The following is a 25,678-nucleotide window of genomic DNA, read 5'->3' as shown; positions in this document are numbered from 1 at the left end:
TCTTCGTCAGCGACGGCGATCCTGCCACGCAGATTATATTATTGCGCTGATTTAGAACTAGCTATCAACTTCTAGGTGGCGTAATACTCTTAAATACCTTATCAGATCCAGAACGAGCAATTATCACAGATCTCATTTTTTCAAAAAACCCTTTTCTCGAAAAGTCGAAGACTACTTCAAGAACAAGAGGAGGAATAAAGAGATCAACAGAGGAGAATGAAAAAATTCCCGCTGGTCGTAACTGTACTTGGGAAGGCGTCAGCTATCTCAGGAAAAGGTTCACGTTTCACGTGACTTCTAAATCAATTCTCAATAATTGAGCTTGGTGACTTGATTGAACCTGATAAAGGCGAGTATGCAGCGTCGAGTACTTACATTCAAAGATCGCCGACAACAATCTGCCCTGCTTTCCCACATGTTGAAAATGCCGAGTACAAATGCGACGACACAGAAGACAAACTAGAGCACAACTCTGTTTGCACCTTGAGTTGCCTTGAAAACTTCGAGAATTCAGTCGGTGAGGTCTCGCGGAAATGCAATTGCTTCACAACATTTGGCCCAATCGAATTTCCAAAGCAGTGTACTTGGGATGGCGAAGCTTTTGATGCCTGCACGATAAAGTCGGGCCTAACTGTTCCGATTTGCCCGACTTTGCCAGACATTGAAAATGGAAAATGGGTCTGTGAACGGACTCGCGCTGACTCCCAAGACGGCGATGTTTGCTATAGCACCTGCAATGACGGTTACGCTTTGACAGAGACAAATTTGCGTGCTATTCAATACGACTGCGACTGCCAGGGCGAGGATTGCCTTTGGAGTCAGCGAGGAGCAGTGCTAGAGCTCGCCCTGCGTCAGCGATCGGCTTTTGTCCTTGGACGTCAGCCAGTCGGAATCGCTCCAAGATCGTTCACACAGTCTTCCACCGGTTGGAACACGAATATCTTCAGAGATGCCTCAGCGATCTTCCCACAATGCGTCCCAATTCAAAGAGAAACATACAACGCATTTGACAACACGGTTACTGAATTCAACTTCTGTCCAGATCTCGTTCAACCTGAAAATGGAAACTTTCTCTGCACTCAAGGAACCAGAGAGGACACAATTTGCAAATTGACCTGTTCTGAGGGATTCTTGGAGGCTGGATACGGCGATAAAAATGTAAGTTTTTTTGTGAAAGTAAATGAGCCTGAATGTAATTAGCGACTAAAATGCGGAGAAGTATCACGCGGAGTGTACCAATGGCGCAAAAACCCACTCGATTTCGTTTGCCTGGATCTTTCAGCGGATTTCGAAGAGCACCAAGCTGGCTACGACATTGGAACTTGTTCCGACCCAAGAGGATCCGCTATTGACAGCTATCCAGGCTTTTTTACTTGCGACATGGCGATCACTGTTGATGGGGTGAGTATTTTCTTGAAAGAAGAAGTCTGTGATCTCACATGTTTTCCCGGTTACAGGAAGGGTTCGATAAGTTGTTCTCTGACAGATTGTAGTCGATAGAAAAGTATTAAAGAACCCGCAAAGATTAACAACCGGGCGTTCGGAGAAAGAGTGCTTCTGCCGAAAAGATAACTGCTTCTGGCGCAATGATGACAAAGTCAACTGCGAGCCTGACGAGGGAGTTTTACGCGCGTTCGGCGTTTACGACACATGGGCGAATATAGGCGATCCTCGCCGTCAAATTGAGTTCGCTAGACAGGCACTTGGAGGAAAAGAACAAGAAATCACACTTTACAGGTTTTTCTATTGCCATTTTGGCACACATCTAAAATATTTTTAGGATGCGACAGAGTGAGTCTCTCATCACGGCTCGCTCGGGGAGACCCAACAGAAAAAACAGACCAGGTACTGGATTACTACAAGCAAGGAGCTTGAGTATGCCTGGCCGACCCCAAAAAGTGACGTCTTGCGATGCGATTGAACGATCCGCCGGGCTCGAGAGTGCCAATTGCACAGGACAAAATGCTGGCGATAGTTGCCGTTTTAGGTGCAAAAGGGACTGAAACTCGATGGCGCTAGTTCCATCTATTGCTCTTGCAACAAAAGAGGGAACAAATGCAAGTGGTCGAATCCTGTTCCGACCTGCGAGTCTTAACTTTTTAAAGTATTTTTATGCCGGTTGTCTTCAACAAATGAGTTTTTAAATTTAAAAAAGAATAACTATCACTGAAGATTGCAAATGGCCTGCCGTCAATGGACTTGATATTATCACTTATTTAAATTTAACACTACTAACGATCTCATAACCAGAATCTTGAGTTTTTTTATATATCGCCCTGTAAATAGGTATTCAAATGGAGAACAACGAAGAGGACAAATTGTGAAATGTCCTGGAAAAACAAAGATTTGATAAAAATCGACTGCTATTTTTGTAAATATGACGAATTTGACTGTTTTCATTGACGAAATAAACGCTTTATTACTATTTTAGTCACAGTTTTGCTGTCTCCCGAATAAATTTAGCACCAAACGCAGTTTCAGAAAAACGCTTAGTTTCCGTAGCCTTTTCATGCATCGTCTGGGCCACTTCCCCGTTTATGATAACTGTCAAGTTCTCCAACGAGCCGAAAGCAGCGCCCATATCAAGATAGCAAGATGGAAAAACTAGCGCTAGTCCTCCATTGTCTCCGATTGCAGAGCTGCTTATCTGAAAGCAGTTTAGAATCCTCACGATCTTAAAAACGGAACCTTGTTGTTTGGAATAAGTTTTTGCAAAATCTTATCAACAGTATTTTCTGGCTCTTGCTTCAGAGCAGGAATATTTTGGATCTCATTGAGGTCGGCAGTGATGACGAAGTCGGTCGAATGGGGAGGGATGTTGATGTAAGTTGGTGCGTTGCCAGCGATGGATACTGATTGAACTCGAACTGTGGTCACTCCCGTTTTTCCACTAAAAGAATTACCTGAAAACTGCTTTATAAATTTTAGGTCTACCAGAACCAGGCTTGCTTAGCAATTGTGAAGCGCCTAAGAGCAGCAAGACGAAAGAAAACAAGAGCAGTGAAGCAAGTTCCAAAATAAAGATCCAAAATGCTTCGGTAGAAAGTGTAGTTTTCATCTGTTTCGAATAAAGATCGTTTCTCGTCGTCTTTAAATAAGGTAAAGATACAGAATTTATTCGTTTCCAAACCTGTCAGTGCATTAAATTCTTGATTTTCTTGTTCGAGTCTGCTTAGATGTTTGAGTTGTTGAATTCTGACAGCAAAGAGATAAAACAGGACAGCGAACATCAGCGGCTGAAGAAATTGAAGTTTTGGGCGAATAATCGGCTCAGCTTCGAGTTGATCCGCCACCTTCTCAGGGGTCATTTTTGGGTTGGATTCGACGGCGCGTTCAAGCGTTCGGTCGATAGGAACGGCCGTCTTTTCGAATGGAAGGAAAGTTGAGGCCCAAATTGAAGAATGGTGGCATTCCGCAAAATCTGTCTAAGCATATCGTAAGGTGAATTATTTTCAACTATTCGCTTTCTTATTGAAAATATATAATAATAATTTCAGATTATTACGTTTAATTAGGTAGATAATTGACAATTATTAATTGTTTACCTTCGCAAGCCTAGAAGAAAAATGAACTGAACACGTTGAAATTCTTCGGTAGGAAAGAGTTACAATTTCTCTCTGAAAAATTGCCCTAGAAAGCATTTTTACCCTTTTTTCTCTTTTTGATTCTACGAGAGCTCCTATTGGCTGCTTTCTACGTTCCCAATTGCCAGAAAGATTCAGTCTATCAAAAGGTAAATTTGTTGATTTATTCATAATAAAAGTATCATAAAGATAGAGAATTTGAAACGTACAGTACAGTAAAATCACGTCCAGCTTATTCAAAAGTCTGGTAGAAGAAGTTTCGGACAGAGTAAACAGAAGCTGGTTCATAGTAATCGTCAGAGATGAAAACTTGAAGATCGCTGTCAGTGAAAAAATCGCTAGTGCTGTAGGATCCAGCAATGACTTCCTCGCCATCGACTGTTACAGAATACTCGGTTACGGATGGATCTGATTCGCGCTGATTGACTTCGACAGAATACGTGTTCCACTCTCCGTCGGTACAGGCGAACGTAGTTACATGTTCATGGTGGCTTGTAGTTGGGTTGTCAACAGAGATGTAAATCCTGTTTTGATTTGGTCGTCGCCAAAGTGCGAATACTCGATTGCCAGACTCGCCGAGATCGCCACTGCCATTACCAACACGAAGAATGTTTCTCCACTGACCATCGGTAGAGAGGTCCTTATTGCAAAGAACATCTGCAGATAGTTTGTAGCTGGTAGCAGGGGCGACAGCGGAAACCTGGTTATTTCTTGATGGGCGGACTGCACAGCTATCAACGAAAGTGTTACAATTCTCGAGTCCATCGCAAGGATCAGTGCCATCTGTGCAAGCGACTTCCGCAACTTCATCAAAAGTTTGGTAGTAGAAATTTCGAACGGCATAGGTTGAAGCTGACTCGTAGAAATCATCTGAAGCCGAAACTTGAAGAGCGCCCTCGGACAAGGTGCCTGATTTATCGTAAGATCCTTCAAAGATCTCTTCATCATCAAAGGTGAGAACATATTTGAGAATGGATGGGTTTGATTCGAGTTGGCGAACTTCAACAGAATAGGTGTTCCATTCACCCTGAATGCACTCGGCAGTAGTTACTCGCTCCATGTGACTCCTTGTAGGATCGTTGATGGAGATGTAAAGCCTATTCTGATTTGGTCTTCGCCAGATAGCGAATACTCGATCTCCGATTCGGCCGAGATCGCCACCACCACCAATGCGGAGAACATTTTTCCATCGACCATCGAGAGGCATGGCATGATCACAGTAAACTTCAGCGGAAGCTTTAAAATTCAAAGCGGCTTCAACTGTTGCTAACTGCTGATTTCGTGCAGGGAAGACTTCGCATTCATTGACAAAAGTCTCGCAATTGGCTTTACCATCGCATGGACTAGGGCAGGTAAGGTCTTGGTAGTAGAAATTTCGGACAGAGTAAGGAGTAGCAGCGCCGTACCACTCGTCAGCAACGAAAGCTTGAAGATTTCCTTCACTCAGGGCACCGCTTGATTCGTAAGTTCCATCCATTATTTTATTACCATCAACGCTAAGGACGTATCGAAGTGTCTCTGGGGCATCCTCAACCTGTCGAACCTCGACTGAATAGGTGTTCCACTCTCCGTTGATGCAGTTAACATTTTTCGTTTTCTGGTGACCTCCAGAGTTTGGATCATTGACAGTAAGGTGAAGCTTGTGCTCATTAGGTCGTCGCCAGATTCCGAATGTTCTATCTCCAGCTGCCCCAACATTTCCTCCGCCAGTGACGTGAAGAATGTTCTTATACTGCCCATCAAGTTCTGAGACGCTATTGCAGAGAACATCTGCTGAGATTCTGTAATTTAGGGAAGCGGTCAAAGTAGCTTTTTCAGTATTGCGGACTGGAGAAACTGCGCAGCTATCGACGATTGTAGTACACTTATCAAGCAGATCACAGGGATCAGTAGAATCGCAGGGAAGAGGTTCGAGCTCATCGAAAGTCTGATGATAGAAATTTCGAACAGAATAAAGTGTTGCGGAATCATAGAAATCATCAGAAATGAAAACCTCCAGATCACCCTCTGTAAAGACGTTATCGGCGGTGTAGATTCCTTGGTCGACTTGGACGCCGTCAACAGCGAGAACATATTGGACGAGAGACGGGTCAATTTCGAGCTGACGAACTTCAACGGAGTATGTGTTCCACTCTCCATCAGTGCAGTCGACATTGACAGTACTTTGATGGCTACCTTTTCCTGGGTCGTCGACGGTGAGGTGAAGTTTGTTTTCGTTTGGTGTTCGCCAAATACCGAAAGTTCGATCCCCGGATTCTCCAACATTGCCACCACCTGTTACGTGAAGAATATTCTTGTACTGACCATCAGGAGAGATAGCATGACTGCAGAGAACATCAGCAGAGAACTTGTAATTGAGAGAAGAGCTGACGGTTGAAACTTGTGTGTCTCTTAGTGGAGAAGCCGCACAGCTGTCAACGATAGTGTTACAGTTTTCAAGTTCATCACAAGGATCAGTAGCATCATCGCAAGCAATATCGGGCACTTCTTCAAAAGTTTGGTAGTAGAAATTTCGAACTGCATAAGATGTAGCTGCATCATAGAAATTATCGGCAGCCCAAACTTGAAGAGCACCTTCTGACAAGGTTGCAGATTTCTCATAAAAACCTTCAAGAATCTGTTCGTCGTCGATGCTGAGAACGTACTTGAGTACTGATGGATTGATTTCGAGCTGACGAACTTCAACTGAGTATGTATTCCAATCACCTTGCCTGCAATCTACATTAATTGTCTTCTGATGACTTCCATGAGCTGGATCATTGACAGTTAGGTGCAGTTTATTTTCGTTTGGTCGTCGCCAGATACCAAATGTTCGATCACCAACTTCGCCAACATTACCACCGCCGGTAATATGAAGAATATTTGTGTATTGGCCACTAATTACATCATGGTCGCAAAGAACATCAGCTGAAGTCTTAAAGTTCAAAGACGCTTCAACTGTTGTAAGCTGCTGGTTTCGGGCCGGGAAGATCTCGCATTCGTTAACAATCGTCTCGCAATTCTCTTTTCCAAAGCAGGGATCTGCACAAGCAATGTCTTGATGGTAGAAATTTCTAACAAGATGATCGTATGCAGCTGGCCAAGCAAATTCGTTAGAGACATCAACGAAAATTTGACCGTCGTAAAGATCATTTTTGTGAACAGCTTGAGATTCGACAACTTCTCCATCGAAAATGATCTCGAGATTCATTTGGTGTTGGTCGAGTTTTGATTGCTGGACAGTGAATGTGTGCCATCCTGGAGCGCAGTCAACGTAAGCATTGAGCTCATAATTCGGATTGTCAAAGGCAGGTGCGACAATTCTAATTTTGTCTGCATGTCCTCCTTGCTTCCAAATGGTGAAGTATCGATCGCCGAAGTTTTCTCGGTTGGTTCCAGTGTGAACATGGAGAACGTTTTCCCAATTAGATGCAACTCGGTCAGTGCAGAAGACTTCAGCGGAGATCTTGTACTGCTCGTGGGCCGAGGTGTCCGCGAGTCGGGTTCCTCGCCACGGAGCGATCGCGCAAGAATCAACGAAAGTTTCGCAATCAGCAATGCCGTCGCATGGATCAGAGCCTACGCAGTTATCTTCATATGGAGCAGATCGATGGACGAAATTTCGAATCTTGAAAAATTCGGCGGGAGGCATGAACGGATTCGAAGCATACACCTTGATTGGACCAGAGTATGCATCTCTGGAATGAAGACGGTGCGAGCCAAGAAGATCGCCGTCCTGATACATGCTCAATTCCAAAAGACCGCCTTCAAGTTGAGTCTGAGCAATAGCAATGTTTGTCCACGAGTTGTCATCGCAGTCGACATAGTATTCAACTTCGTGGAATTCAGTGTTGCCCTTGAGTGGACCGTTGAGTTTGAGTCGTCCATCAGCGTGTTGCCAAATCGTCAAATATCGATCACCGAATTGATCCCGGTTGGTGCCCTGCGTCATATGTACGACGTTCTGCCAGCCGTGTCCAGAAGTTTTCTTGCAGAAAACATCAACGGATGCTGAGTAAACAGCATCACCATCGACTTCTCCGAGAAGATTAGACCACATGGGTCTAATCGGGCAGTTATCAACGAGTGCGTCGCAGGAATCGTCACCATCGCATGGATCAACTGGTGCGTCGCAGCGGCCAGTTGGCTCTTGAAGTTTCTGATGGTAGAAATTTCGCACTTTGAAAGTATCAGCAGCAGGATGGTAATCGCCTGCGACTTCGACGAAAAGTTCTCCTTCGAAAGCATTATCAGCTGGAACAACGTGTGTTCCAAGAACTTCTCCGTTGACGGAGATGGAAAGCTCGAGCACGTTGTCGACGTATTCTTGAGCGACAGTGTATGTATTCCATTCTCCTGGAGTGCAGGACGGATTGTATTCAACCTCGTGGAACTCACCGTTATCCTTAAATATTTGCTTAGCGGACTGATCTTACTCTTACGCAAAATATTTTACGAAAAAATTAGCAACAAACATACCTTCAGAGGAGCATTAAATTTAATTCCACCATCAGGTCGGGCCCACAACGTGAAATATCTGTCACCAAACACTTCTCTGCTCGTGCCTGTGTTGATATGGACAATACCGCCCCAAGCACCAGAGCTTTCGCCACACTGGACTTCCGCGGATACGACATATCCAGCCGAACCGTCTATCGTGGCGATACGGTTATTTCGCGATGGAGTAACGGCGCAGGCGTTGATGAAGGTCTCACAGTCAGGTTTGCCTTCGCAGGGATCTGAAAGTGAGCATGGAGGTGGTGGTGGGGGACCTTCTTTGCATTTGCATTGCTCAGCCGCCTCAATGATCCAGTTTCCGTCAACGTGAAGATCGTCATCTGAGGTTTGCAGATTTCCCTCGAAGATCATTCCGCTCATGAAATTTCCGTCATGTTTAAAATCGATCTTCCATGTGTTATCATCACCAACTTCGGTCACCTTTTCGACTGGATGGTTGAATGTTTGCCAAATGACCGGTTCGGTAAATCGAACGCTTACGAAATCGCCTTTTGCCGGGTTGAATTTGAAGCCTGAGTTTTGGCCGTAAGTCGCTCGTACTCGGAAGCAGTTTCTGCAGGTCCACTGATTCTCGAAGTAGATTTCGGAATTGGTCAGTGGCTCGCAAACAGCGTGGTGGTCTTTGTCGCACATTTCAAGCATTGGAGCTTCGGTGTGTGGAGTGCCGGTGACGATGGTAGTTGCTGTTGTGACTGGGGCAGGAGCCTCGCATCTAGCAGCTTTTCTCGTTTTTTTCTTCAACTTGTGAGTTCGATTGACGAGTCTATTTAGGAAGTTCTTCCTTTTGAAACCATCTTGGCAGCCGAACGTGCGAGCATAGGAGCGGACCATCGACGGAAACTTGCCCGAAGCATCACAGAGCTCGCTGAAGTCCTCTTCATCGGCGAATTTGCCCTCTTCTACTCCGGGAACGGGGCAAGCAGAGACATTGATGGATTCGACGTCGGCGATTAGTCGATCAACTCGATCGTTGAGAGCGACGAGACGCTTTGCGCTTACGAAATGATTGTTTTCTGCGAAAGATTTGAAGTCAGCCGCTTTTCCTCTGATTTTCTCGAGGCGACGATCGGCACTAAGATAATTTCTTGATATATTTATCATTAGTATTTACTCGAAATTTGTCATGAAAAAAATGCTTATGACTTAGTCCTTGATATTGAAAAAAAATAAAGTACGAAATATAATCGATTAATTATAACAAGCTTGATAAACTTACTCTGGTTCTCTCTTAGCGTAAACAGCAGAAAGGACAGCTACTGAAAGCTTCATCTTTCTTATCGCCGTGCTTTTCTATCTATAATCTCAAATCTTTCCAACCCTTCTTTTATGTGGGTCATGGAGTCGCTGGGCACTAGGTGGGGGGGTGCGCACGTTGACCCTTTTCAGTACTTGTTGTCGGAGATTAAGGCAGTGGGCGCGCCTCACGTCAACGTGGTCCATGTTCCGAATTAAAACATTGGTTACGATCAGAATTCCAATCTTTTAATTTTATCTTTGTTTCACAATTTAAAGACCAACACGATCGTTTGATCATTTGTTTTTTCCGAAACAACTTGCTTCCAAAGGAATATTATGCTTCATTCAATGGTTGACGTAACCAAGATAAATTATGATTTAATTATTCCCAGCTCCCTTACGAAAATCGGGTGTTGTTAGACTGCTCACTTTCCAGAATGCCAAAAACACTGCCAATACGGTACCAACGGTAGAACGTGAATTTGCGGGAGCATGAACAAGGGCTCCTGAAAAGACGAAATGTTTTACTAAGAAACAAATGCAAATTCTTTTGGTTTTTGAGCATCTCCTGCCGGCCCAAGGCCCTCTCGGGTCGAGAGAAAAGTACTTCCATGGAACTTCCAAATGGGAGTGAGCTATTGACTTCAAGATCGAGGCTCTTATAATAAACTTCCGTTGTAGTTCGAAGGAGAAATTAAATAAACAAGGAATCAATTTATTCTGCCTTTTTTGTGTCTGCACATAAGGCAACGTGAACTCGGTAAGAAGGGAAAAATAATTGTAACATAAAGTTGAGTCATTTTCTCTAGCAATATTTTACTACTGAATGTAATCCAAATCTGTGTCTCGTGAAGCTTTTGAGTTCATTTCTCTAACAATCGGTGGCTCTGACTGATCCTCCTCGAAATGCTATTGAAAAACGTAGTTTTAAACCGACAATAGTACATTAGTATTAGTCGTGTTAGTTAAGTATTTTCTCAATTATTATTCAAGCAATGCTACGACGAATGAATAAAATTGAACTCAAAATACTTCAAAGATAAACTTCAGGAGTCCGTATTAGAATTAAATGATGAACTGACTCTCAGAAACTGTTATCTTCCGAAGCAGAAGACTAAAATAAATAAGCTGTTTTGTCACATGTTAGTTTGAAGGTGGATTGAATAAATTCTAGAGCGAAAGCGTCTCTGATAGAATTAAATGTAAGTGTTGGCGGTGATGTTTGGCGATGGAGGCATTTTGATTTCACTAGATTTGCGTGAACAAATCTGAAGAAGCCTGGATTAGTTACTTTGCGGCGCGATTTGATGACGAGATACTGCTGCAGAAATGAGCTCTATAACATTTCCATGCACTAGAATGAGATGAAGCTCATACTCTCGCCGAGTATCGAATCAAGTCTTATGACACAGTTTATGTCCCACATGTGATACGAGTACTGCCCGCGTCGGTCAGTAACGACATTGAACTTTTTGATTTCTAAAAATTCTGGACAACTCAAAGAAATAACAGACATGCGCTTACCTTCGGTATAGCTCTTCTTAGCAAGGCTCTTTTTATATTTTTAGCCAAAATAAAATCACAGTTAGGGGGTAATTTGGGGTCCACAAATTTAGGTTATTTTCTGCTGAAACCGAAAAGCAGATTTGTACGATTTTAGGGCGCTTATTTAGATATTTTGAGCCGAATCGCCATACCTAACTGTAAAACAGATTAATTACTGATATTAAGACCCTGTCCTGAGGAATCCAGCAAAGTTTTGTCGTAAACGTTTTCTTACGTCGTTCGTAAAAAAGGTATAAAGAATAGGATTGATTAATCGATTCGACCAAAGAAGCCTAGAATTTTGATAGAGCGAATTGAAATGAAGCATCGCATACATTTGATGAGTGTTTTGAAGTCTTGTGCACAAGTTTGGCGATGTATTTTTCATGAGTCCTAAGAAGGGCTAGAAGATTTCCCATCTTGATTTAAAAAATATAAGTTTTTAGCCGTCTCCTAAAACGATAGAAATATAAGTAAAATGATAAGGACTCCAACAAATAAGATAAGCCAAAACAAGCAAAATCGTCACAAATAAAACATTTAGTGATTTTCTGATCGCTGGGATTAATCTAAAACTAGGCAATTTTCTCATGCAATTATGTTGCGTAGCAAATTAACGAGCAATAGAGGATATTATGAAATCCCAGATTATAGGTGTGCTTGACGGAGCTGGATGCAGATTTGATGCTGCGGGCTGAAATATTGCGCTCAGAAATAAACACTGTTCTCCAGATGGACATGTAAAAGAACGATATCGAAATGAGGGGAATGACGAATGTGAGGATAAACGTGAATATCCGAAACATCTCTTCAGTTCCCTAAAAATCACTGAGCTTGAAAAATCTTCCTTTGATCTTACAGTTAGACCACATCGACAGAAGGCAGCACTGGGAGAGATTTTATGGCCATTAATCATCATGCATTCGTCTCCACTAAAAGTTTCTTCTGATGCTCTCTGAAAATTTTACTCGAAACTTGTTTATGTTAAGCAACCTACCCATTGAACCCCACAAACAGCGTGAGTCCCATTTTGTGCTGGCACATAGGTACTGTTGAAAATAACAGGCAGTGAGGTGCAGAATCCAGCGCACCAAGCCAACAAGGTTACCGTGAGGCAGAATTTCTTGTCCTGCTTCCACCCTCGCACAACGCGGGTAATACTGTTGTTCATCATCGTTGCATATCGATCTGTAAATCAGGGTGCAAAAGTCGACCACTCTCTTGCATGTTAATTACCGCAAGTTATAGAAATGAAGCTCATATTAGGACTGACTTATTTACGCACCCGCAATCAAATGCTAATAAAGTCAGCAGATAAATCGAAACAAACATGATAATATGGGGCATCTAAAAGGTTAAAAGAGTCACTATCCGTTGATCGTTTCATTTTTGAACTTCTATATTTTTTAATTAATACCGTGATTCAAATGGAAAAACAATGATTTAATCACACATGATTAAAGAAGACACAAAATCGGCACTAATCCTCACCATATTAAACGCCCGACAAAAGAAATCCCCGAAAAGCCATACGTTTTCCATTCTTATCCGGCTTATCTCGAATGGAAGAAACAGTAGCATAATTCCGTCCCCAATGGCCAAGTTGAGCGGAATAAACTGTAAATTAGGAATGAGACTCTCTTAGTCGCAAAAAGTCTAAGACTAATTATGCTCTTACCTGGCTGAGCATTGAAAACTGTTTTGCGCTTATAAGACGGTAGACAGCGAGACCATTTAGTATTATTCCAAAAACAAAGATGACAGAGTAGACGATTGAATAAAGGGTAACAGACAAATTCAGTTGTCGCTAGGGGTTAATTTTATATGCTGCCATTTAATATCATTAAGCTTGGAGTAAACAAACTCTTCGAAACTCACAATTTCTTGACTTGAATATAACTTCTCCAACAGATCAGTCTGATTTTCGAAAGGAAAGCCACCGACAAGAATATCCGAAAAATTCTGTCCTCCATTATTCATAAACGATAGGTCTCCAACAACAATATCAGCTCCATTTTCTTCAAGGGTCGTATTCTAAAACCATGGAAAACCATTCTCAATAGTCAATTTATGTCTTATTATGTCCAAATCTTTTAAATAATTAACGACTTTAATATCTATGGAGGATTTATTTTATGCTGCTTTGTCACTTCAAAGTCAAGCTGGATCGACCGCATTAAAAATAATGCAACCTTATCCCCTTAGTTGTGATAAATTTGCAGTAAATTTGTTTCTTACATTCAACTTTTAATAAAATTTGCATCAAAATAATAACTCCCACCTTCATTTCAAAAAACGTATCTTGTTCCATCTCTCTATTTCTAAGCCTGATTAGAGCACTTCTTTGAGAAACGACAGTTCTTTATTCCAATATTTCTTCTCAATAGTGGCTCTCGCCTTCTTTCTCTTTGGTGGCTGGACCGATCAAAAAATATTGAAAAGAATGACAGGCGATATCAACAAGGCGAACACCCTTCACTTCTCCGAATAAATTAGGCAGATTCCGAATTCGCGAGAAATTATAATCTTGGGTTTCTTGCTCGTCACCAGCCGCGCGTAGCCTTGGCCACATAAGACGACATCACGCCATCTAGGGTTCGAATTATGGAAAACATAAATCACGGCGCTTTCGACTTCATAAATGAACTGAATATTAAGCTGCCTATCTGTCAAAGAAGAGAGACGATTAAGACTTAAGTATTCGTCCAAAGCGAAATAAGATGCATTTTATTTTTCCTTACTTTTAAATTCAGTTTTTCGTTTATAATCCCGTCTCTTTCAAGAAGCTTCAAAGTTCTCCATACATCTTGAAAAGCCTTTATCTTGCAGTCAGAAAACACGTTTGAAGACAAAAAGAGCTTTTATTTCGTGTTCCCTGTAAATCAGAAAAATTATATTGCACTGATGTAATTCTATCAGAATGCTTTTTAGTCATCTCGTTTCATGGCAGTAAATAATATATTTGTGCTCAATACGTGTTCTTTATATTTGTAGGAATGAAATGTTCATTTTCTGTTACAGGTATTGAACTGCTTGTAAGGCGGTTTTCATCTTATTATATGCAGTTCACTGATCTAATTAGCTGACCCAAATCGTAAATTATATTTTATTTGAGTTCAATACAGCATGAAATATTTTATTCAAAAAGAAGATTCAATAAGGTTAAGGCCCAGTGTTGGTTCTTTTTCTTGTTTTGACAGGGTGAACTCGCTTTTCGTATATGTCACCGTCTAATCGCCCGGGAGAAGCGGAGGAAAGCCAGCCGCGGAGACGAGGAGATGAGGAGGCTAAATTTGAAGTAGAGCTTGCTTTCGACATTGAAATTGGTATTGGGGCGGAGGCTTTTGGAGCTGGCGCTGATTGTGGAAACTCTTCGTCGCTGGCTTCGTCTTTGCTTGTATCGTGGCAGAGCGAAACTGAAGCGAGACTCACATCGTTCGATTCCTATTCTATGATTTAATAATGAAAAAGCGAATGTAAACTTAACCTCGTCTTCGAGTTGAGCTGCGTCTTCGGAATCAGAGGCTTCAGAATCGGTTACTTCGATTTCAAGCTCAATTTCTTCGTATTCACCAGAAGATTCTCAAACGTTATTTAAGAATAATTAATAAGAAATTATTTACATACCACTACGAGCATCGTTTTGAGCAGGGTGGTAAATAATCGACGGTTTTGAATTCGAATCTGACGTTGAGTCGGTGGCATCTTTATTCGCCGAGTCATTTTCTTCTGAATCTTTGGCAAGATTATTAGTTTGAGATTCTTCGAGCTTGGACTTGGCGCTTTGAAAGTCAGAAGCTTCAGATTCCGGATTCGATTCGGATTCGTATTCTGAGTCAGTGACTTCAATTTCTATTTCTTCGTATTCTGTCGAAGCGCTTAATTTTCTCATTCAGATCTGTAAAAATAAGTGTTTATCAACCTATCTGACTCAGTATTTTCATCATCAGCCATATCAGCCCGGGAACTTTGATTTCCATCCCGATCTTAATTTAAAATCACACTCAAATCAATGCAATCTTATCTTACGAGCTTCATTAATGGCCTCAATGGAGGCTTCGATTGCTTCTTGTACTGCACCAGAGTCAACAGATGCTCGTTCATCTTCATTTTGCTGCGGTCGAGGAAGAGAAATTCGTGATGCTTGACTCGATTCCAAAACATAATCCGGTATTTGATCGTCTGTTTCCGTTATTGGATGCTCTGATATCGGAGCTGTACTAGGTGGTTCTTCGTTGTCTTCACCTAATCAAGTTGAATATATTCTTTGAAAATCAATAAAGACCTTCAGAGTCAGTGACAAGTTCCTCAACTTCAACTTCTTCGTAAGTGTACTCATCTTCATTCGACTTCGCTGACTCTTGCTCCTCGGCTAGCTTCTGAGCTTCTGTTTGGGCGACAATGGGGATATTTTGAATTGCACTTGGATTTTTGACTATTGGATCTTCTTTTGAATAATAGATTTCGATGATGAATTGTTTGGTTTCTAAATTCTAGTAAGAATAAATAATAAATTCCGTTCATTGTGAGATGGGTTATGAAAAAGGGTTAGTAAAGATGAGTAGGATGTTACTGTACGGAGTGAGGGATCATACGCCAGAGCCGTCTTCAGCCTGCTTTAAAGCGTCGGCCATGGCACGGAAATTTGAGAGCTCGTCGTCCGTAGGCGCTGGAATCGGTGGTGGTCGGGCAAGACCAGGGATGCAGCTCAAGTCACTGTTGGAGTGATTTGATGGAAGTCGAGATCGAGCGGAATCAGGGCGCTGGGCTGGTCGTTGCCCGTTATCGAAGTCGATTTGGCTGCAGATCTTTAATTTCATATCCTCATTAAAATTGTTTTATTTTTATTAGCACCTGATGATAACGAGCAAAATCGATTTTATATGGCTTCAGCTCTGGAACGATTGACTGTGGTGGACGAATCTCAGTCATCGCACGAGCTTGGTTCACAACTTTGTTGATCATCGTTCGAGACTTTGTCAAGAAGACAGTCGCCTCTTGCTCTTCGGTCAACTTTAAGCCATCATTCATGACTTTCTGGATTTCGTCCCGTTGCTTTTTGTAGCTCGTCGACATGTCGGATAAAATTCCAATTCGCTCGTTAACGTCTTCCTATTAACATTTTCATAATAAAAAACTCATTAAAATATATTTTATATACCTGAATATATACTGGTATTATACCTGAATTCTCGCGATCATCGCAGTTTTCCGCTTCTCAAGTAGAGCGCAAAGTTGCTGGAAAGCTTGGTTGACTTCTTGCTTGGCTCGTTTAGATGCAGCTTCCACACTCTGACGCAAATGATCTGTATCAGCTTGGACCGTCTGAATCTGTTCGATTCCAGAGCCAAGTCGAGCCATATGTTCTCGAAGTTCATTCTTTTGGTCGTCGTAGGCCTTTTTGATTGGAATAACATCGCAATTCTGATGTTTTCCGAAGACTTTGCACATTGAACATGTCGGTTTCTGACAGGACAAACAAAAGACGTTGATTCGTTCATCCTCGTGGTCCTCACAAAGGGGCACTCTGTTCGCAGGAGGAGGAGTCGGCTCGCGCACAGGCTCTGGCTTTGGCGGTTCTGGCGGCGCTTGTTGTTTCTTGGCGATTTGAGTCTAAGCAAAAACTGTGTTTATTTTATCGCAAAACACTTCTAGTTCGACATACCGCGTACATTTCGATCAAGTTTTCAACAAGTAAATTACGCGGGAGAGAATAGACACCATGCCGATCGACCATAACTTCGTAACGGCATGTTGGACATTGAAACTTTCCACCGCTGAACTCGATGAAATCAATTTCCCAGAGAAAAAGTCTACCTTAGACCAACCACGCGTCCTCGACGGTCGTAGCAGTCTTCCGCACACTTTCGGCACAAGTTGTGCTGGCAAGGAAGAATCACAACTGGCTGAGTAAAAACATCCAAGCAGACAGGACACGACAGCAGTCGCTCTATGTCTTCTGGAAGGCCGCTGTTATCCATAGAACTTCTTTAAACGCGCAATCTCTTTAGTTTCTAATGGTTGAAAAAGTACTCGAAAAGTATATTTTGATGCTCGGGGAGTTGCTGCTTTGTACTGTCTGTATTTGGGACAGAGCGCCTTGCGTCAGATGACTCTGATAAGGAGCTAAGCCTTTTCAAATCATCTTGAGAATAGATAAATTAGCCACGTGATCATTCAAGGTCAGGAACATGTGTATAACTAGAATTATGTAGTGCTTTTATATATGCAATAACAAATGTTGGAGACTAAGGCGTTTTGTTGTGGGGGTAGTTGAAAACAACTACGGAGCGTTTATTGTACTGACAGAACAGTCAGTAGGAGCAGTATTCGTTTTTCAGAAATTTGTGGTATAGATGTTGGCGCAGATTGGTACAGACTGGCACAGAGTAAAAAGGGTGCTTCTTTTTATAGCATTTCGTTCCGGGTGGCGAGTTTTCATCGGGCCTCACGAGCCGAGGGTGGCGGTGGAATCGGGTGAGTGCGCTTTACGACAGAAGGTGGTGGCGGATTCAGAGGGTGGTAGTGGTTTTGAAATGCGCGCGCTAATGGCTTTATGGCCATTGCGCGCGGCGGAAATCAACTTTGTTGCAGAAGTCATACTTGCATATATTAATCCACTACAAATCCCTCCCTCCTAGAATTTATGACTTTTGCACCTGATTTTAACCAAAGAGCAGATCACGCCAGTTGTCATCTAGCATTTCAACCATGTTGCCGCTGTCAGTGTTGCTGGAAGATTGAGCTGAAGGAAAGGGGTCGTCAAGAGGCGGATCGCCAGGTGTTTGGTTGCCAAGGACGTCCGGGGCGGAGCTCATCGGGCCATAACTCAGCGCTGGAACTGACGTTGGAGGTTGGGCTGGTGCCTTAGCCGTCCGGGAGGTATCAGTTGTCAACTGAGTCTGAGTGACCATGTCTTTTTTGGAGCTAGTAGGGAACGTCGTCGGTGGCAGTTGCTGTGGATCCGGGGCTCTTGGATGTTCCATCATCGACAGAGACGTTGCGGCTGATGTTGTCGGCGAGATCGGCACAAAGGGTCTGGACAGGTGCTCAGTCATATCATTCTGTGGGGCAGCTGGCATCTCAGGCTGGTTGCGCTCGGTTGTCATCGTTGCTTGCGCTTGGTCATCTAAGTCGTTATAGAAGGCTTCATCTTGTTGGTTCTGGGACTGGGTAGGCAGGGCGAACTTAGCGAGTAAGTCTGACAGGAAAGTCTCCAATAGGGAATTAGCTTCTTTAAGTTCAATTTGAAAGTTTGGATAGTTAGCTAATTCCCGCCAGACTTTTCGACGTGCTAAAAAGTGTTCTTCGTAGTTGTTGATGACCACATTCGCAAACTGCGGGATCGGCCTAAATGACTTTAGTAATTCAACCACAGCTGCCGTCTTTGTCTGCCAGCGAAGAAGGGACTCCCCTTTCATGCACTCGTTTTTCCAAAAGTCTATAATACTTTCGAATGCTTCTTCAGGAAATGCCCGATTTTGCAGTCGATCAAGGGCTCGTTCTTTTGCATACCGGATACTTCCTGTTAAATCGAGTAGTCGAGACCATTTCGGGTCAAGGAAGATTGTTGGCACGTGAATTCCAAAGATTGACGGTAGTACATACCGTTGGAACATTACCTTGCCACTGTCATTCATTCGGAAGAAGTGGCAGTCAAGGTTGGTAGTTGCTCCCTGGGAAGGCATTTTAAATTTCTTGAACTTGCGTTTGGCTTGTGTATTTTGAGACTGGGCAAGGGAGTCTCGTTTCAAAGCCATGCGCGGTGCTTATTGGCCGCCCCAAGGCGAACTGTGCCGCGCCTAATTATTTTCCCACGGTTGATATTTGGTTTGTGTGTATATTTGATGCTTCTTCTGTGAGCATTTGAGTTTTGTCACCAGTTCTACTCCACACGAGCAGAATCGGATGCTTAGATGCTTCTTCTGTGAGCATTTGAATCGCAGTCATCAATTCTTCTCCACACGAGAAGACTCGTTTGATGATAATTTTTGGTGCTTCTTCTGTGAGCATTTGAATCGTAGTCATCAATTCTTCTCCACACGAGAAGACTCGTTTGATGATAATTTTGGTGCATCTTCTGTGAGCATTTGAATCGCAGTCATCAATTCTTCTCCACACGAGAAGACTCGTTTGATGATAAGCTGTCGAGTACATAATTTTTGAGTTTTTATTGCTTCTTTTGTGAGCATTCGAGTCTCTTTCATCAGTTCTTCTCCACACGAGCTGAACCAGATGACACTCAGGGTTCGAGTACTAAGCTGCATGCGAAGCGGGCAATTTTCGCTTCTACTGTAGTCGTGTAACTTGCTTCTGAAGGTAAATCTGAACCCGTTTGGGCCCATTGGGAGCAGACTCCAACAGTTGTAGAGGTCAACGCGTCCAGTAGCCATCAAATTGTGCTGTGCGGGCTGTGGCAGGGTTTGATAAGCAGGTTCCTTCTGCTGACTAAGCTGACTTACCACGGATATTTTTCATGAGCTGATGCGGGCTCATGGCACTTGAACTTGAACGTTGCTATAGCGGGTGGTGATGGACTTCCAGCATACAGTCGAAATTCTTATCGAAGGTCCAAGAAGATAATCGTTTTACATTCCTAGGGTACGGTGTTGGTTAACTCAGTGCATCGTTGTCCCGGCGGTAATAACTTCTCCCCTTAGTAAACGAATTCTAGAGATCGATCAGGGATCTAGAATGGAACGGGTGCGTAGACATATCAAGAGCAAGATATCTCATTCCACGCTATTTTTGAAAATAGTTTTAGTGCTTTTGAGATGGCGCTAAATTTAGATTTTCAAAAATGTAAACTTAGAGCAAGAACAAGCTCTCTCTTCACAGTGGGCTCATGAGAGTGCAAACCAACAATGCATCTCTCCCCTTCCCCTCCTCTTTTAGGAACTTATTTTCGGGGTCGTAATCTTTTTGACCAATTTGCAGGATCATTTTTGAGGGGCGCAACAGGATCATTATTTTCATTTTTCGGATCCTCTTTAGTTTCTGCATTCTTTTTGACGCAGTTGAGCGGGAAATTTTTATTTGGGTGTCTTCCTTGATTTCTTTTGAGACACAATTGAGTTTTTATCGCGAATGGATGATTGATCGTTTTCGTCATTGATCGAGACGAATTTTGTTGAGTCGCCGGTCTTATTTTTAGAGGTCGGATCAGGCTTATGTGTCGGCGATACTCACGTTGTGTGAGTGAACATTTTAGAATGTAAGAATCTTTTGAGATTCTTTTATGAACATAAAATGGGCCGCTCCAGTTTGTACCTAATTTTCCGTCAAAAAGATTTGGTTTCCAGACTAGCACTTGGGTACCAAGTTCAAGAACTGGGCAATTATTTTTATCTTTTCGGAGGAGTTTTTGGTACCTCTGTACCTGGAACGCTTGGATCGCAGGGTGCAGTTGTTTAATATAACCATTGAGGGCTTTGATAAATGGTTCTTTGGCACCATCATTTGATGTTCCAATTTTGTAAGGAACATGAAAAGGCCTACCGTAGAGAGCTTCATTACTTGAGAGCCCGTCTAGTGTTGCTTTTGGTAGGTTATTGAGATAGTATTTAGCTTGCTCCCATTTTTGTGACCAATTGCGATCATTTGCATTCAATTGTTTGAGTTGAATGTGAATTTCGCGATGGATTCTTTCAACTTTCCCATTTGAACAGGATCGGTATGCAGTTGTTGTAACGTGGCGGATTTGGAATCGCTCGAAAATTTGCTTGCAAAGCGGTCCAAATTCACGCCCGTTGTCAGTAACAACAACCTCGGTGATCCCGTGTCTGAGAACAAGAGTGAGGATCGCTTGCGCGACAGTTTTGTCACTTTTTGTTCCCAATGGTAAACCGTCTAGAAACCCGGTAAGCGAGTCGCAACAAGTCAGCAGATACCTTTTGTTTGATGAGTCAACTCTTCCATAGTCGACAAGGTCGAGAAAAGTTTTCTCAAAAGGAACTGACTCGAAGTTGCGTCGCTCGATCATTGATGGTTTGAGCTTTTTGATCGGTTTAAATTGAATGCAAGTGGGGCAAGAGCTCGTTACGGCTCTAAGTTTCATTTGGATATTACTTATGAAAAATTTTTGGCACATTTGGTTTAATTGCTGCGCACCAGCATGTCCCGTTATACAGTGCAGGTACTGTATGAATTCATTTGCAAGTTGGTCTGGGATAACAAGTTTATTTTTGGAGAACAAGATTCCGTCTTTGAGCGAGAATCTTGATTTTTTGTATTTCTCCACTTTAATGAGCTTATTTTTGGTGAGGTTGCACTCTTTTTGCAACTCCCTCATTTTTGTTTTTGTTATTTTCTCGGAACCGAAAGAGAAAATAACCTCATTTTCATCATTTTTGATGAGATGGAACATACAGACGCGTTCTGGAAGGAGCTCAAAGTTCACCGAATCGTCCTCTAAGTCGGAGCTTTTTGATCTTGGAAGGCGAGAAAAGTAATCCGCACTTGCCATGATCGGGCTGTTTCCGGCTTGTGGATGATTGTGAAATCAAACTGCTGGAGATAGCAGTGGATATTGGTGAGTTTGATATCCAAATTGGACTGTTGTTGTTCCTTGAAAAGAAAGAGCAGGCTTTTGTGGTCTACAACACAATCGAACTCTGTATTGAGGAGGTAAAACTCGAAATATTTGATTCCCCAAGTTAACGCAAAGAGTTCCTTTACCCGCATGCTTCTTTTCAGATCAGGACCCGTGAGAGCTTTTGAAAAATAACCAATAACAACTAGTTTTTCATTTTGATATTGGTAGAGGGTCCCGCCAACACTTCGCCCTGAGCTGTCGGTCACGAGAAGAAGCTTCGCGCCGAGTTTAAAATGGCCAAGTGTTGGTTTTCTTTGAGCTTTTGATTCATGTTTTCGAAAGCCTGCTGGTGTTTACTCGTCCAGTTGAATTCTTTTTCAGGCTTGTGAGCTCATACAAAGGCGCAAGAATTATGGATGCGTCTTTGACATATTTTGCATTGAAAGTGACCATTCCCAAGTAGCGTTTAAGTTCTTTTCTAGATGTTGGTACAGTAATTTTCTGTATTGCTGCAATGTGCTTATCTGATGGTTGGATTCCCTGTCTCGAAATTCTGTGCCCAAGGAAATCTGTTTCACGCATGCATAAATTGCACTTTTTGCGCTTAGTAGAAGTCCGTGATTTTGGCACTGTTTGAAAATGAATTCGAGTGTTTTGAGGTGATTTTCGAAAGAATTGTCAATAACAATCAAATCATACAAATAAATGATGATCGAGGGATGGTTCATGAGTTTTGACATAATTCTTGAAAACGCACTCGGAGCTGTTGCTGTTCCATAAAGCATTCTGTTTGCTTGGTAGTGCTTGTTACCAAAGCTGAAGGCAAGTTTATGCGAGTCAGATGAAGCGCACTGTACTTGCCAGTAGCCACGGTGGTAATCAAGACTACTTATGTAACATGCATCTCCTTTTGTGAGTTTTCACCTATTCTAGTCATTACTGATAGCATGTGGGGAAGTGGGAACCGATCTAGCTTTAGAAGCTTGTTTAACCCACGAGCATCAAGCGAAATTCGAATTGTTTTATCGGGCTTTTGAGAATAATGAGGGGGATGTTAAAATCAGACTGGGTCTCTTCTATGATTCCAAGATTTTTCCAGTTGTTGATTTCGGTTTCAACTTGATCACGCAAGTGAACTGGGATCGGTCTCGGAGGTTGGTGGCTTGACAGAGATTCGTCATGCGTTGGAAGCGCGAATCTGAATCCATGTAACTTGCCAAGATCATCTGGTGACATAGAAAACGCAAGTTTATATTTTTCGGTTAGACCCTGGAGTGAAAGTTTTCATTTCGAGAAGCATCCCCGTAATTCCCAATTTCAGGTACGAAATTCGCCCTTTTCGCTTGTGCTTCACGCACTGATTGAAAGTTCTCAAGCGATTTTGATTCAAGGTCAGAGTTTAGGTCAACCTCGATAATTGCTGAGACTTTCGTTGATTGTTTCGAGAAGATTGATGGGTTAATTGTTTTTACCCGATGTTTTTCAAGGGTGATAAAGTTCTCACCATCGCAAAATGAGACGTTTTTAAGGACGTCAAGTCCTAGAATTATTGGACAGGATAGGTTCGAAACAACCAAAGGTAAGGGGTCTAGGGTAAATTTACCATTATCAGAAGGGACCGTGATTTTGACCGGTGAGCACATTACTCTTGGGCGCACTATTTCATCATTTGCGACCAAGAGTTCAACATCAGAACTTCTTGTTTTACGAACAAAAGGGAGGGTGTTTTTAATGCAAGTTCGGGTGCAGCCGCTATCGATCAAGGCTGGATACTGAAAGTTTTCGACAATGACGTTGATGAATTTTAGGTCTGAAGAAGCGGATCTATAGTTTGGACAAAAGTTGAAAATGGCATGTTTATGGCCGTCTAGTCACTCCTGTTTTTCACGTAGTCCAAAACATCTGCTGGAACTTTGTCAGAGTGAATATATTTGCAGTTTTCTGCATATTTACATCTGTTGTACTTTGTGTACGAAAAACAGTGCCCTTTCAGTTTTTCAATGTCGATTTTCGACCTTTTTGATCGTTTGCTGCCCGATTTGGAGTGTGTGCTTTGGGAAGAGTCAAGTTTTTGGTAGAGCTTGTTAACGAGTTCGCGGAAACGAGCTTTTTCATCATCTTCAGCTTGGATACTGAAGTTGATCTCCTTTTTTGGAATGGAGGCCTCAATTTCCGCTGCTCGCTTCGCTATGTTCTCAAGAGTGAGCTGTGACTTTTCTCGCATCAAAAGTTCTTTCATTTTTTGATACTGGCTTTCGCAAAATCTTTCTATAATTATAGAACGATCATTTTCATTGAGGTGAGTGAGGTCGTAGCCCTGTTTATAGTATGATGTGATCTTTGAGAGGGCTAGTCCGAAACTGTCACTACCTCTTTGGTAATCTTTAAATTGATGTTTAAAGAACTCTTTATCCTTCCCAAGCATACTTGTTAATCGATCTTTAAATCTGCCCCAGTCTTGCATGTCTTCCGACTCCAGAGATTGAATTATATGAGATCCTTCGGACTCATTGAGCAACGATGTTAGTGCAACGGTTATAATTTCGCTGCTAGAAAGATTTGAACATCGTGCATAGATTTCAAGATTTTAAGCCAAGCTGGGATCGGGATCGATGCGTCATAACGTGGGGGTTTTACTTTTAGATTTGAAGAACGCGAAATTTTTGGTTCAAACTGTTGCTTTGGAATGTGTGTCGATTTCGATTCTTTCTTGAAACGCGGCACATCTTTTGATTCCGGCTTTTCAGTTTTCACCTTTTGTTTTCGTGGCTTCAGAGCTTCCTGGCCGTCTTGAATGACCGTTTCATCAGCTGAATCAACTGACGAATCATTTGAAAGCTCTGAGCCTGAAACAGATTCAGTTTCTATTTTGAGCGATGTGATCAAAGCATCTAGATTTTCTACATTTCGGGACGCCAAAATCTTTTCTGTGTCAATTTTATGACGAGCTTGCGCGAATTTTTGGTTTTGGCAGTCCTCCTGGTACTGGGGAAAATATCGAACGAATTGTCCATCAGTACTTTTTTCAAAAACATATTTTCGATTTTTATCGAAAAAATCTCTATCCAAGGCTAGAATATTGTGGCAAATGGATTCTTTATCGCTTATGGGGATTTTCGGTGGATAAGTTTTTCCCTCGAGGTTATCGTAAATAACTAGTAGTTCCCCTTTGTTAAGGTCTTGTACGTGCTTGAAATACATTTCGGACATGTTTTCAAAGAGATGAGCGAAAATTTGGTGAGAGCTGTTGATTTGGTGCCTTTTTCTTAAAGGTCCGATCCTATAAGTCCTAAAAGCTTGCCTGTCGGTGGTGCCTCTTAAGGATAACACTCCGCTCAGTGGGACTCGCTCTGGACTTTTGAGAAATATCTAGGGACCTTTGAACCGGGTACTAACCTTTGTTGAAGTTTTCTTTTTTTCGGAGATCGTAGGCAGCAGCTCTTTTCGTATCGTTGTCGGTAAAGTAGGCTTCGGGGGTCTTCGAACTTTAAGCGATGGACTCTAGTCTTAAAGTTCCTCGCCGTTCTTCAGTCACCAAAATTTGTAGTGCTTTTATATATGCAATAACAAATGTTGGAGACTAAGGCGTTTTGTTGTGGGGGTAGTTGAAAACAACTACGGAGCGTTTATTGTACTGACAGAACAGTCAGTAGGAGCAGTATTCGTTTTTCAGAAATTTGTGGTATAGATGTTGGCGCAGATTGGTACAGACTGGCACAGAGTAAAAAGGGTGCTTCTTTTTATAGCATTTCGTTCCGGGTGGCGAGTTTTCATCGGGCCTCACGAGCCGAGGGTGGCGGTGGAATCGGGTGAGTGCGCTTTACGACAGAAGGTGGTGGCGGATTCAGAGGGTGGTAGTGGTTTTGAAATGCGCGCGCTAATGGCTTTATGGCCATTGCGCGCGGCGGAAATCAACTTTGTTGCAGAAGTCATACTTGCATATATTAATCCACTACAATTATATTTTGAGATGAAAACTGTTAATTGAAGACTTCTGGGAACACGTGGATTTTTAGAAGGATTCCTTCTAAGATGTCCCTTGAAGGCAGGATTTTCATGTACTTCGACCGCGGTTAAATTTAACCGCATGTTTGTTGCTAACTAACCAGATCGTGCTTATTTCGTGCATCCTGGATGCAGCATCCATCTATTGATTATTTTTAAAAGGGTATCAAATTAGTTGTTTAACTGGCGGGTACAAAGAAGTTTCATTGACGATTTCACATGATTGATGTGGTTTAGTTAGTCTGTTTGCTGGATAGAACTTTTAATTGCAATTTAA

The 25,678-nt window shown here is 42.3% G+C and overlaps 8 protein-coding genes across 13 annotated transcripts; 1 reads left to right on the top strand and 7 right to left on the bottom strand.

Moving 5' to 3' along the window:
* Positions 1-137: 137 nt before the first annotated feature.
* Positions 138-2,417, top strand: LOC145702544 (uncharacterized). Of its 2 annotated transcripts, none has more exons than XM_081779779.1 (4): positions 138-283; positions 362-1,158; positions 1,201-1,737; positions 1,781-2,417. In XM_081779779.1, the coding sequence occupies exons 1-3, from the start codon at positions 217-219 to the stop codon at positions 1,498-1,500; spliced, it is 1,164 nt and encodes a 387-aa protein (XP_081635905.1). In that variant the 5' UTR covers positions 138-216; the 3' UTR covers positions 1,501-1,737; positions 1,781-2,417. The 2 variants fall into 2 exon arrangements, with proteins under 2 accessions (XP_081635905.1, XP_081635904.1); XM_081779778.1 differs by having other exon boundaries at positions 151-262; positions 341-1,158.
* LOC145702548 (uncharacterized) lies at positions 2,376-3,717 on the bottom strand. Its single transcript, XM_081779783.1, has 5 exons — positions 3,546-3,717; positions 3,131-3,425; positions 2,935-3,088; positions 2,689-2,890; positions 2,376-2,647 (listed from the first exon to the last, which is right to left on the bottom strand). The coding sequence occupies exons 1-5, from the start codon at positions 3,639-3,641 to the stop codon at positions 2,432-2,434; spliced, it is 963 nt and encodes a 320-aa protein (XP_081635909.1). The 5' UTR covers positions 3,642-3,717; the 3' UTR covers positions 2,376-2,431.
* A 31-nt stretch (positions 3,718-3,748) lies between these two features.
* On the bottom strand, positions 3,749-9,363 carry LOC145702524 (uncharacterized). The gene is made up of 3 exons (XM_081779756.1): positions 9,298-9,363; positions 8,043-9,153; positions 3,749-7,968 (listed from the first exon to the last, which is right to left on the bottom strand). Exons 1-3 carry the CDS (start codon positions 9,348-9,350, stop codon positions 3,817-3,819), a joined length of 5,316 nt encoding a protein of 1,771 aa, XP_081635882.1. The 5' UTR covers positions 9,351-9,363; the 3' UTR covers positions 3,749-3,816.
* Positions 9,364-11,326: 1,963 nt separating this feature from the next.
* LOC145702566 (formyl peptide receptor-related sequence 7-like) lies at positions 11,327-13,332 on the bottom strand. The gene is made up of 7 exons (XM_081779803.1): positions 13,144-13,332; positions 12,741-12,896; positions 12,541-12,669; positions 12,354-12,479; positions 11,860-12,209; positions 11,722-11,817; positions 11,327-11,680 (listed from the first exon to the last, which is right to left on the bottom strand). The coding sequence occupies exons 1-5, from the start codon at positions 13,171-13,173 to the stop codon at positions 12,120-12,122; spliced, it is 531 nt and encodes a 176-aa protein (XP_081635929.1). The 5' UTR covers positions 13,174-13,332; the 3' UTR covers positions 11,327-11,680; positions 11,722-11,817; positions 11,860-12,119.
* Positions 13,333-13,954: 622 nt separating this feature from the next.
* On the bottom strand, positions 13,955-15,300 carry LOC145706012 (uncharacterized). The gene is made up of 6 exons (XM_081783523.1): positions 15,148-15,300; positions 14,892-15,107; positions 14,785-14,848; positions 14,490-14,740; positions 14,350-14,444; positions 13,955-14,306 (listed from the first exon to the last, which is right to left on the bottom strand). Exons 3-6 carry the CDS (start codon positions 14,814-14,816, stop codon positions 14,025-14,027), a joined length of 660 nt encoding a protein of 219 aa, XP_081639649.1. The 5' UTR covers positions 14,817-14,848; positions 14,892-15,107; positions 15,148-15,300; the 3' UTR covers positions 13,955-14,024.
* LOC145706010 (tripartite motif-containing protein 54-like) lies at positions 15,267-16,953 on the bottom strand. 3 transcript variants are annotated; one of them, XM_081783519.1, is made up of 6 exons: positions 16,680-16,953; positions 16,528-16,639; positions 16,047-16,475; positions 15,717-15,974; positions 15,436-15,670; positions 15,267-15,348 (listed from the first exon to the last, which is right to left on the bottom strand). In XM_081783519.1, exons 1-5 carry the CDS (start codon positions 16,841-16,843, stop codon positions 15,452-15,454), a joined length of 1,182 nt encoding a protein of 393 aa, XP_081639645.1. In that variant the 5' UTR covers positions 16,844-16,953; the 3' UTR covers positions 15,267-15,348; positions 15,436-15,451. The 3 variants fall into 3 exon arrangements, with proteins under 3 accessions (XP_081639645.1, XP_081639643.1, XP_081639644.1); XM_081783517.1 differs by having other exon boundaries at positions 15,458-15,670; XM_081783518.1 differs by having other exon boundaries at positions 15,441-15,670; positions 16,680-16,952.
* A 121-nt stretch (positions 16,954-17,074) lies between these two features.
* Positions 17,075-25,340, bottom strand: LOC145706011 (uncharacterized). 3 transcript variants are annotated; one of them, XM_081783520.1, is made up of 2 exons: positions 24,793-25,340; positions 17,075-19,458 (listed from the first exon to the last, which is right to left on the bottom strand). In XM_081783520.1, the coding sequence occupies exon 2, from the start codon at positions 18,620-18,622 to the stop codon at positions 17,528-17,530; it is 1,095 nt and encodes a 364-aa protein (XP_081639646.1). In that variant the 5' UTR covers positions 18,623-19,458; positions 24,793-25,340; the 3' UTR covers positions 17,075-17,527. The 3 variants fall into 3 exon arrangements, with proteins under 3 accessions (XP_081639646.1, XP_081639647.1, XP_081639648.1); XM_081783521.1 differs by lacking the exon at positions 24,793-25,340 and having other exon boundaries at positions 17,075-18,212; positions 18,378-19,511; XM_081783522.1 differs by lacking the exon at positions 24,793-25,340 and having other exon boundaries at positions 17,075-18,212; positions 18,471-19,511.
* On the bottom strand, positions 20,166-21,153 carry LOC145701982 (uncharacterized). The gene is made up of 3 exons (XM_081779195.1): positions 20,753-21,153; positions 20,242-20,686; positions 20,166-20,192 (listed from the first exon to the last, which is right to left on the bottom strand). Exons 1-3 carry the CDS (start codon positions 21,151-21,153, stop codon positions 20,166-20,168), a joined length of 873 nt encoding a protein of 290 aa, XP_081635321.1.
* Positions 25,341-25,678: the final 338 nt, after the last annotated feature.

Source organism: Oikopleura dioica, chromosome PAR (genome assembly GCF_907165135.1).
Source record: "Oikopleura dioica chromosome PAR, OKI2018_I68_1.0, whole genome shotgun sequence".
Classification (NCBI taxonomy): Eukaryota; Metazoa; Chordata; class Appendicularia; order Copelata; family Oikopleuridae; genus Oikopleura; species Oikopleura dioica.
Note: the sequence above shows the minus strand (reverse complement) of the source record. Positions and strands in the feature narration are given on the sequence as shown.

What these genes read in the sequence shown, in the direction of transcription:
- LOC145702544 (XM_081779779.1), top strand. Translation starts at nt 217, where the DNA reads ATGAAAAAATTCCCGCTGGTCGTAACTGTACTTGGGAAGGCGTCAGCT. An exon ending in TATCTCAGGAAAAGGTTCAC is followed by an intron (nt 284 to 361) that starts GTTTCACGTGAC and finishes GCGAGTATGCAG; the next exon opens with CGTCGAGTACTTACATTCAA. An exon ending in CTGGATACGGCGATAAAAAT is followed by an intron (nt 1,159 to 1,200) that starts GTAAGTTTTTTT and finishes GAATGTAATTAG; the next exon opens with CGACTAAAATGCGGAGAAGT.
- LOC145702548 (XM_081779783.1), bottom strand. Translation starts at nt 3,641, where the DNA reads ATGCTTTCTAGGGCAATTTTTCAGAGAGAAATTGTAACTCTTTCCTAC. An exon ending in TTTCTTCTAGGCTTGCGAAG is followed by an intron (nt 3,426 to 3,545) that starts GTAAACAATTAA and finishes CGATATGCTTAG; the next exon opens with ACAGATTTTGCGGAATGCCA. An exon ending in GCTAAGCAAGCCTGGTTCTG is followed by an intron (nt 2,891 to 2,934) that starts GTAGACCTAAAA and finishes TAATTCTTTTAG; the next exon opens with TGGAAAAACGGGAGTGACCA.
- LOC145702524 (XM_081779756.1), bottom strand. Translation starts at nt 9,350, where the DNA reads ATGAAGCTTTCAGTAGCTGTCCTTTCTGCTGTTTACGCTAAGAGAGAA. An exon ending in TACGCTAAGAGAGAACCAGA is followed by an intron (nt 9,154 to 9,297) that starts GTAAGTTTATCA and finishes AAATTATCTTAG; the next exon opens with TGCCGATCGTCGCCTCGAGA. An exon ending in AATTTAATGCTCCTCTGAAG is followed by an intron (nt 7,969 to 8,042) that starts GTATGTTTGTTG and finishes CAAATATTTAAG; the next exon opens with GATAACGGTGAGTTCCACGA.
- LOC145702566 (XM_081779803.1), bottom strand. Translation starts at nt 13,173, where the DNA reads ATGGAACAAGATACGTTTTTTGAAATGAAG. An exon ending in ATACGTTTTTTGAAATGAAG is followed by an intron (nt 12,897 to 13,143) that starts GTGGGAGTTATT and finishes CCATGGTTTTAG; the next exon opens with AATACGACCCTTGAAGAAAA. An exon ending in AGTTTTCAATGCTCAGCCAG is followed by an intron (nt 12,480 to 12,540) that starts GTAAGAGCATAA and finishes CCTAATTTACAG; the next exon opens with TTTATTCCGCTCAACTTGGC.
- LOC145706012 (XM_081783523.1), bottom strand. Translation starts at nt 14,816, where the DNA reads ATGGCTGATGATGAAAATACTGAGTCAGATAG. An exon ending in TCAAAACGATGCTCGTAGTG is followed by an intron (nt 14,445 to 14,489) that starts GTATGTAAATAA and finishes ATAACGTTTGAG; the next exon opens with AATCTTCTGGTGAATACGAA. An exon ending in CAGCTCAACTCGAAGACGAG is followed by an intron (nt 14,307 to 14,349) that starts GTTAAGTTTACA and finishes ATCATAGAATAG; the next exon opens with GAATCGAACGATGTGAGTCT.
- LOC145706010 (XM_081783517.1), bottom strand. Translation starts at nt 16,843, where the DNA reads ATGGATAACAGCGGCCTTCCAGAAGACATAGAGCGACTGCTGTCGTGT. An exon ending in ACTTGATCGAAATGTACGCG is followed by an intron (nt 16,476 to 16,527) that starts GTATGTCGAACT and finishes GTTTTTGCTTAG; the next exon opens with ACTCAAATCGCCAAGAAACA. An exon ending in ATTTTGCTCGTTATCATCAG is followed by an intron (nt 15,671 to 15,716) that starts GTGCTAATAAAA and finishes ATGAAATTAAAG; the next exon opens with ATCTGCAGCCAAATCGACTT.
- LOC145706011 (XM_081783520.1), bottom strand. Translation starts at nt 18,622, where the DNA reads ATGGCTTTGAAACGAGACTCCCTTGCCCAGTCTCAAAATACACAAGCC.
- LOC145701982 (XM_081779195.1), bottom strand. Translation starts at nt 21,153, where the DNA reads ATGAGGGAGTTGCAAAAAGAGTGCAACCTCACCAAAAATAAGCTCATT. An exon ending in GTTGACTCATCAAACAAAAG is followed by an intron (nt 20,687 to 20,752) that starts GTATCTGCTGAC and finishes GGGAACAAAAAG; the next exon opens with TGACAAAACTGTCGCGCAAG. An exon ending in CTGCGATCCAAGCGTTCCAG is followed by an intron (nt 20,193 to 20,241) that starts GTACAGAGGTAC and finishes ATAATTGCCCAG; the next exon opens with TTCTTGAACTTGGTACCCAA.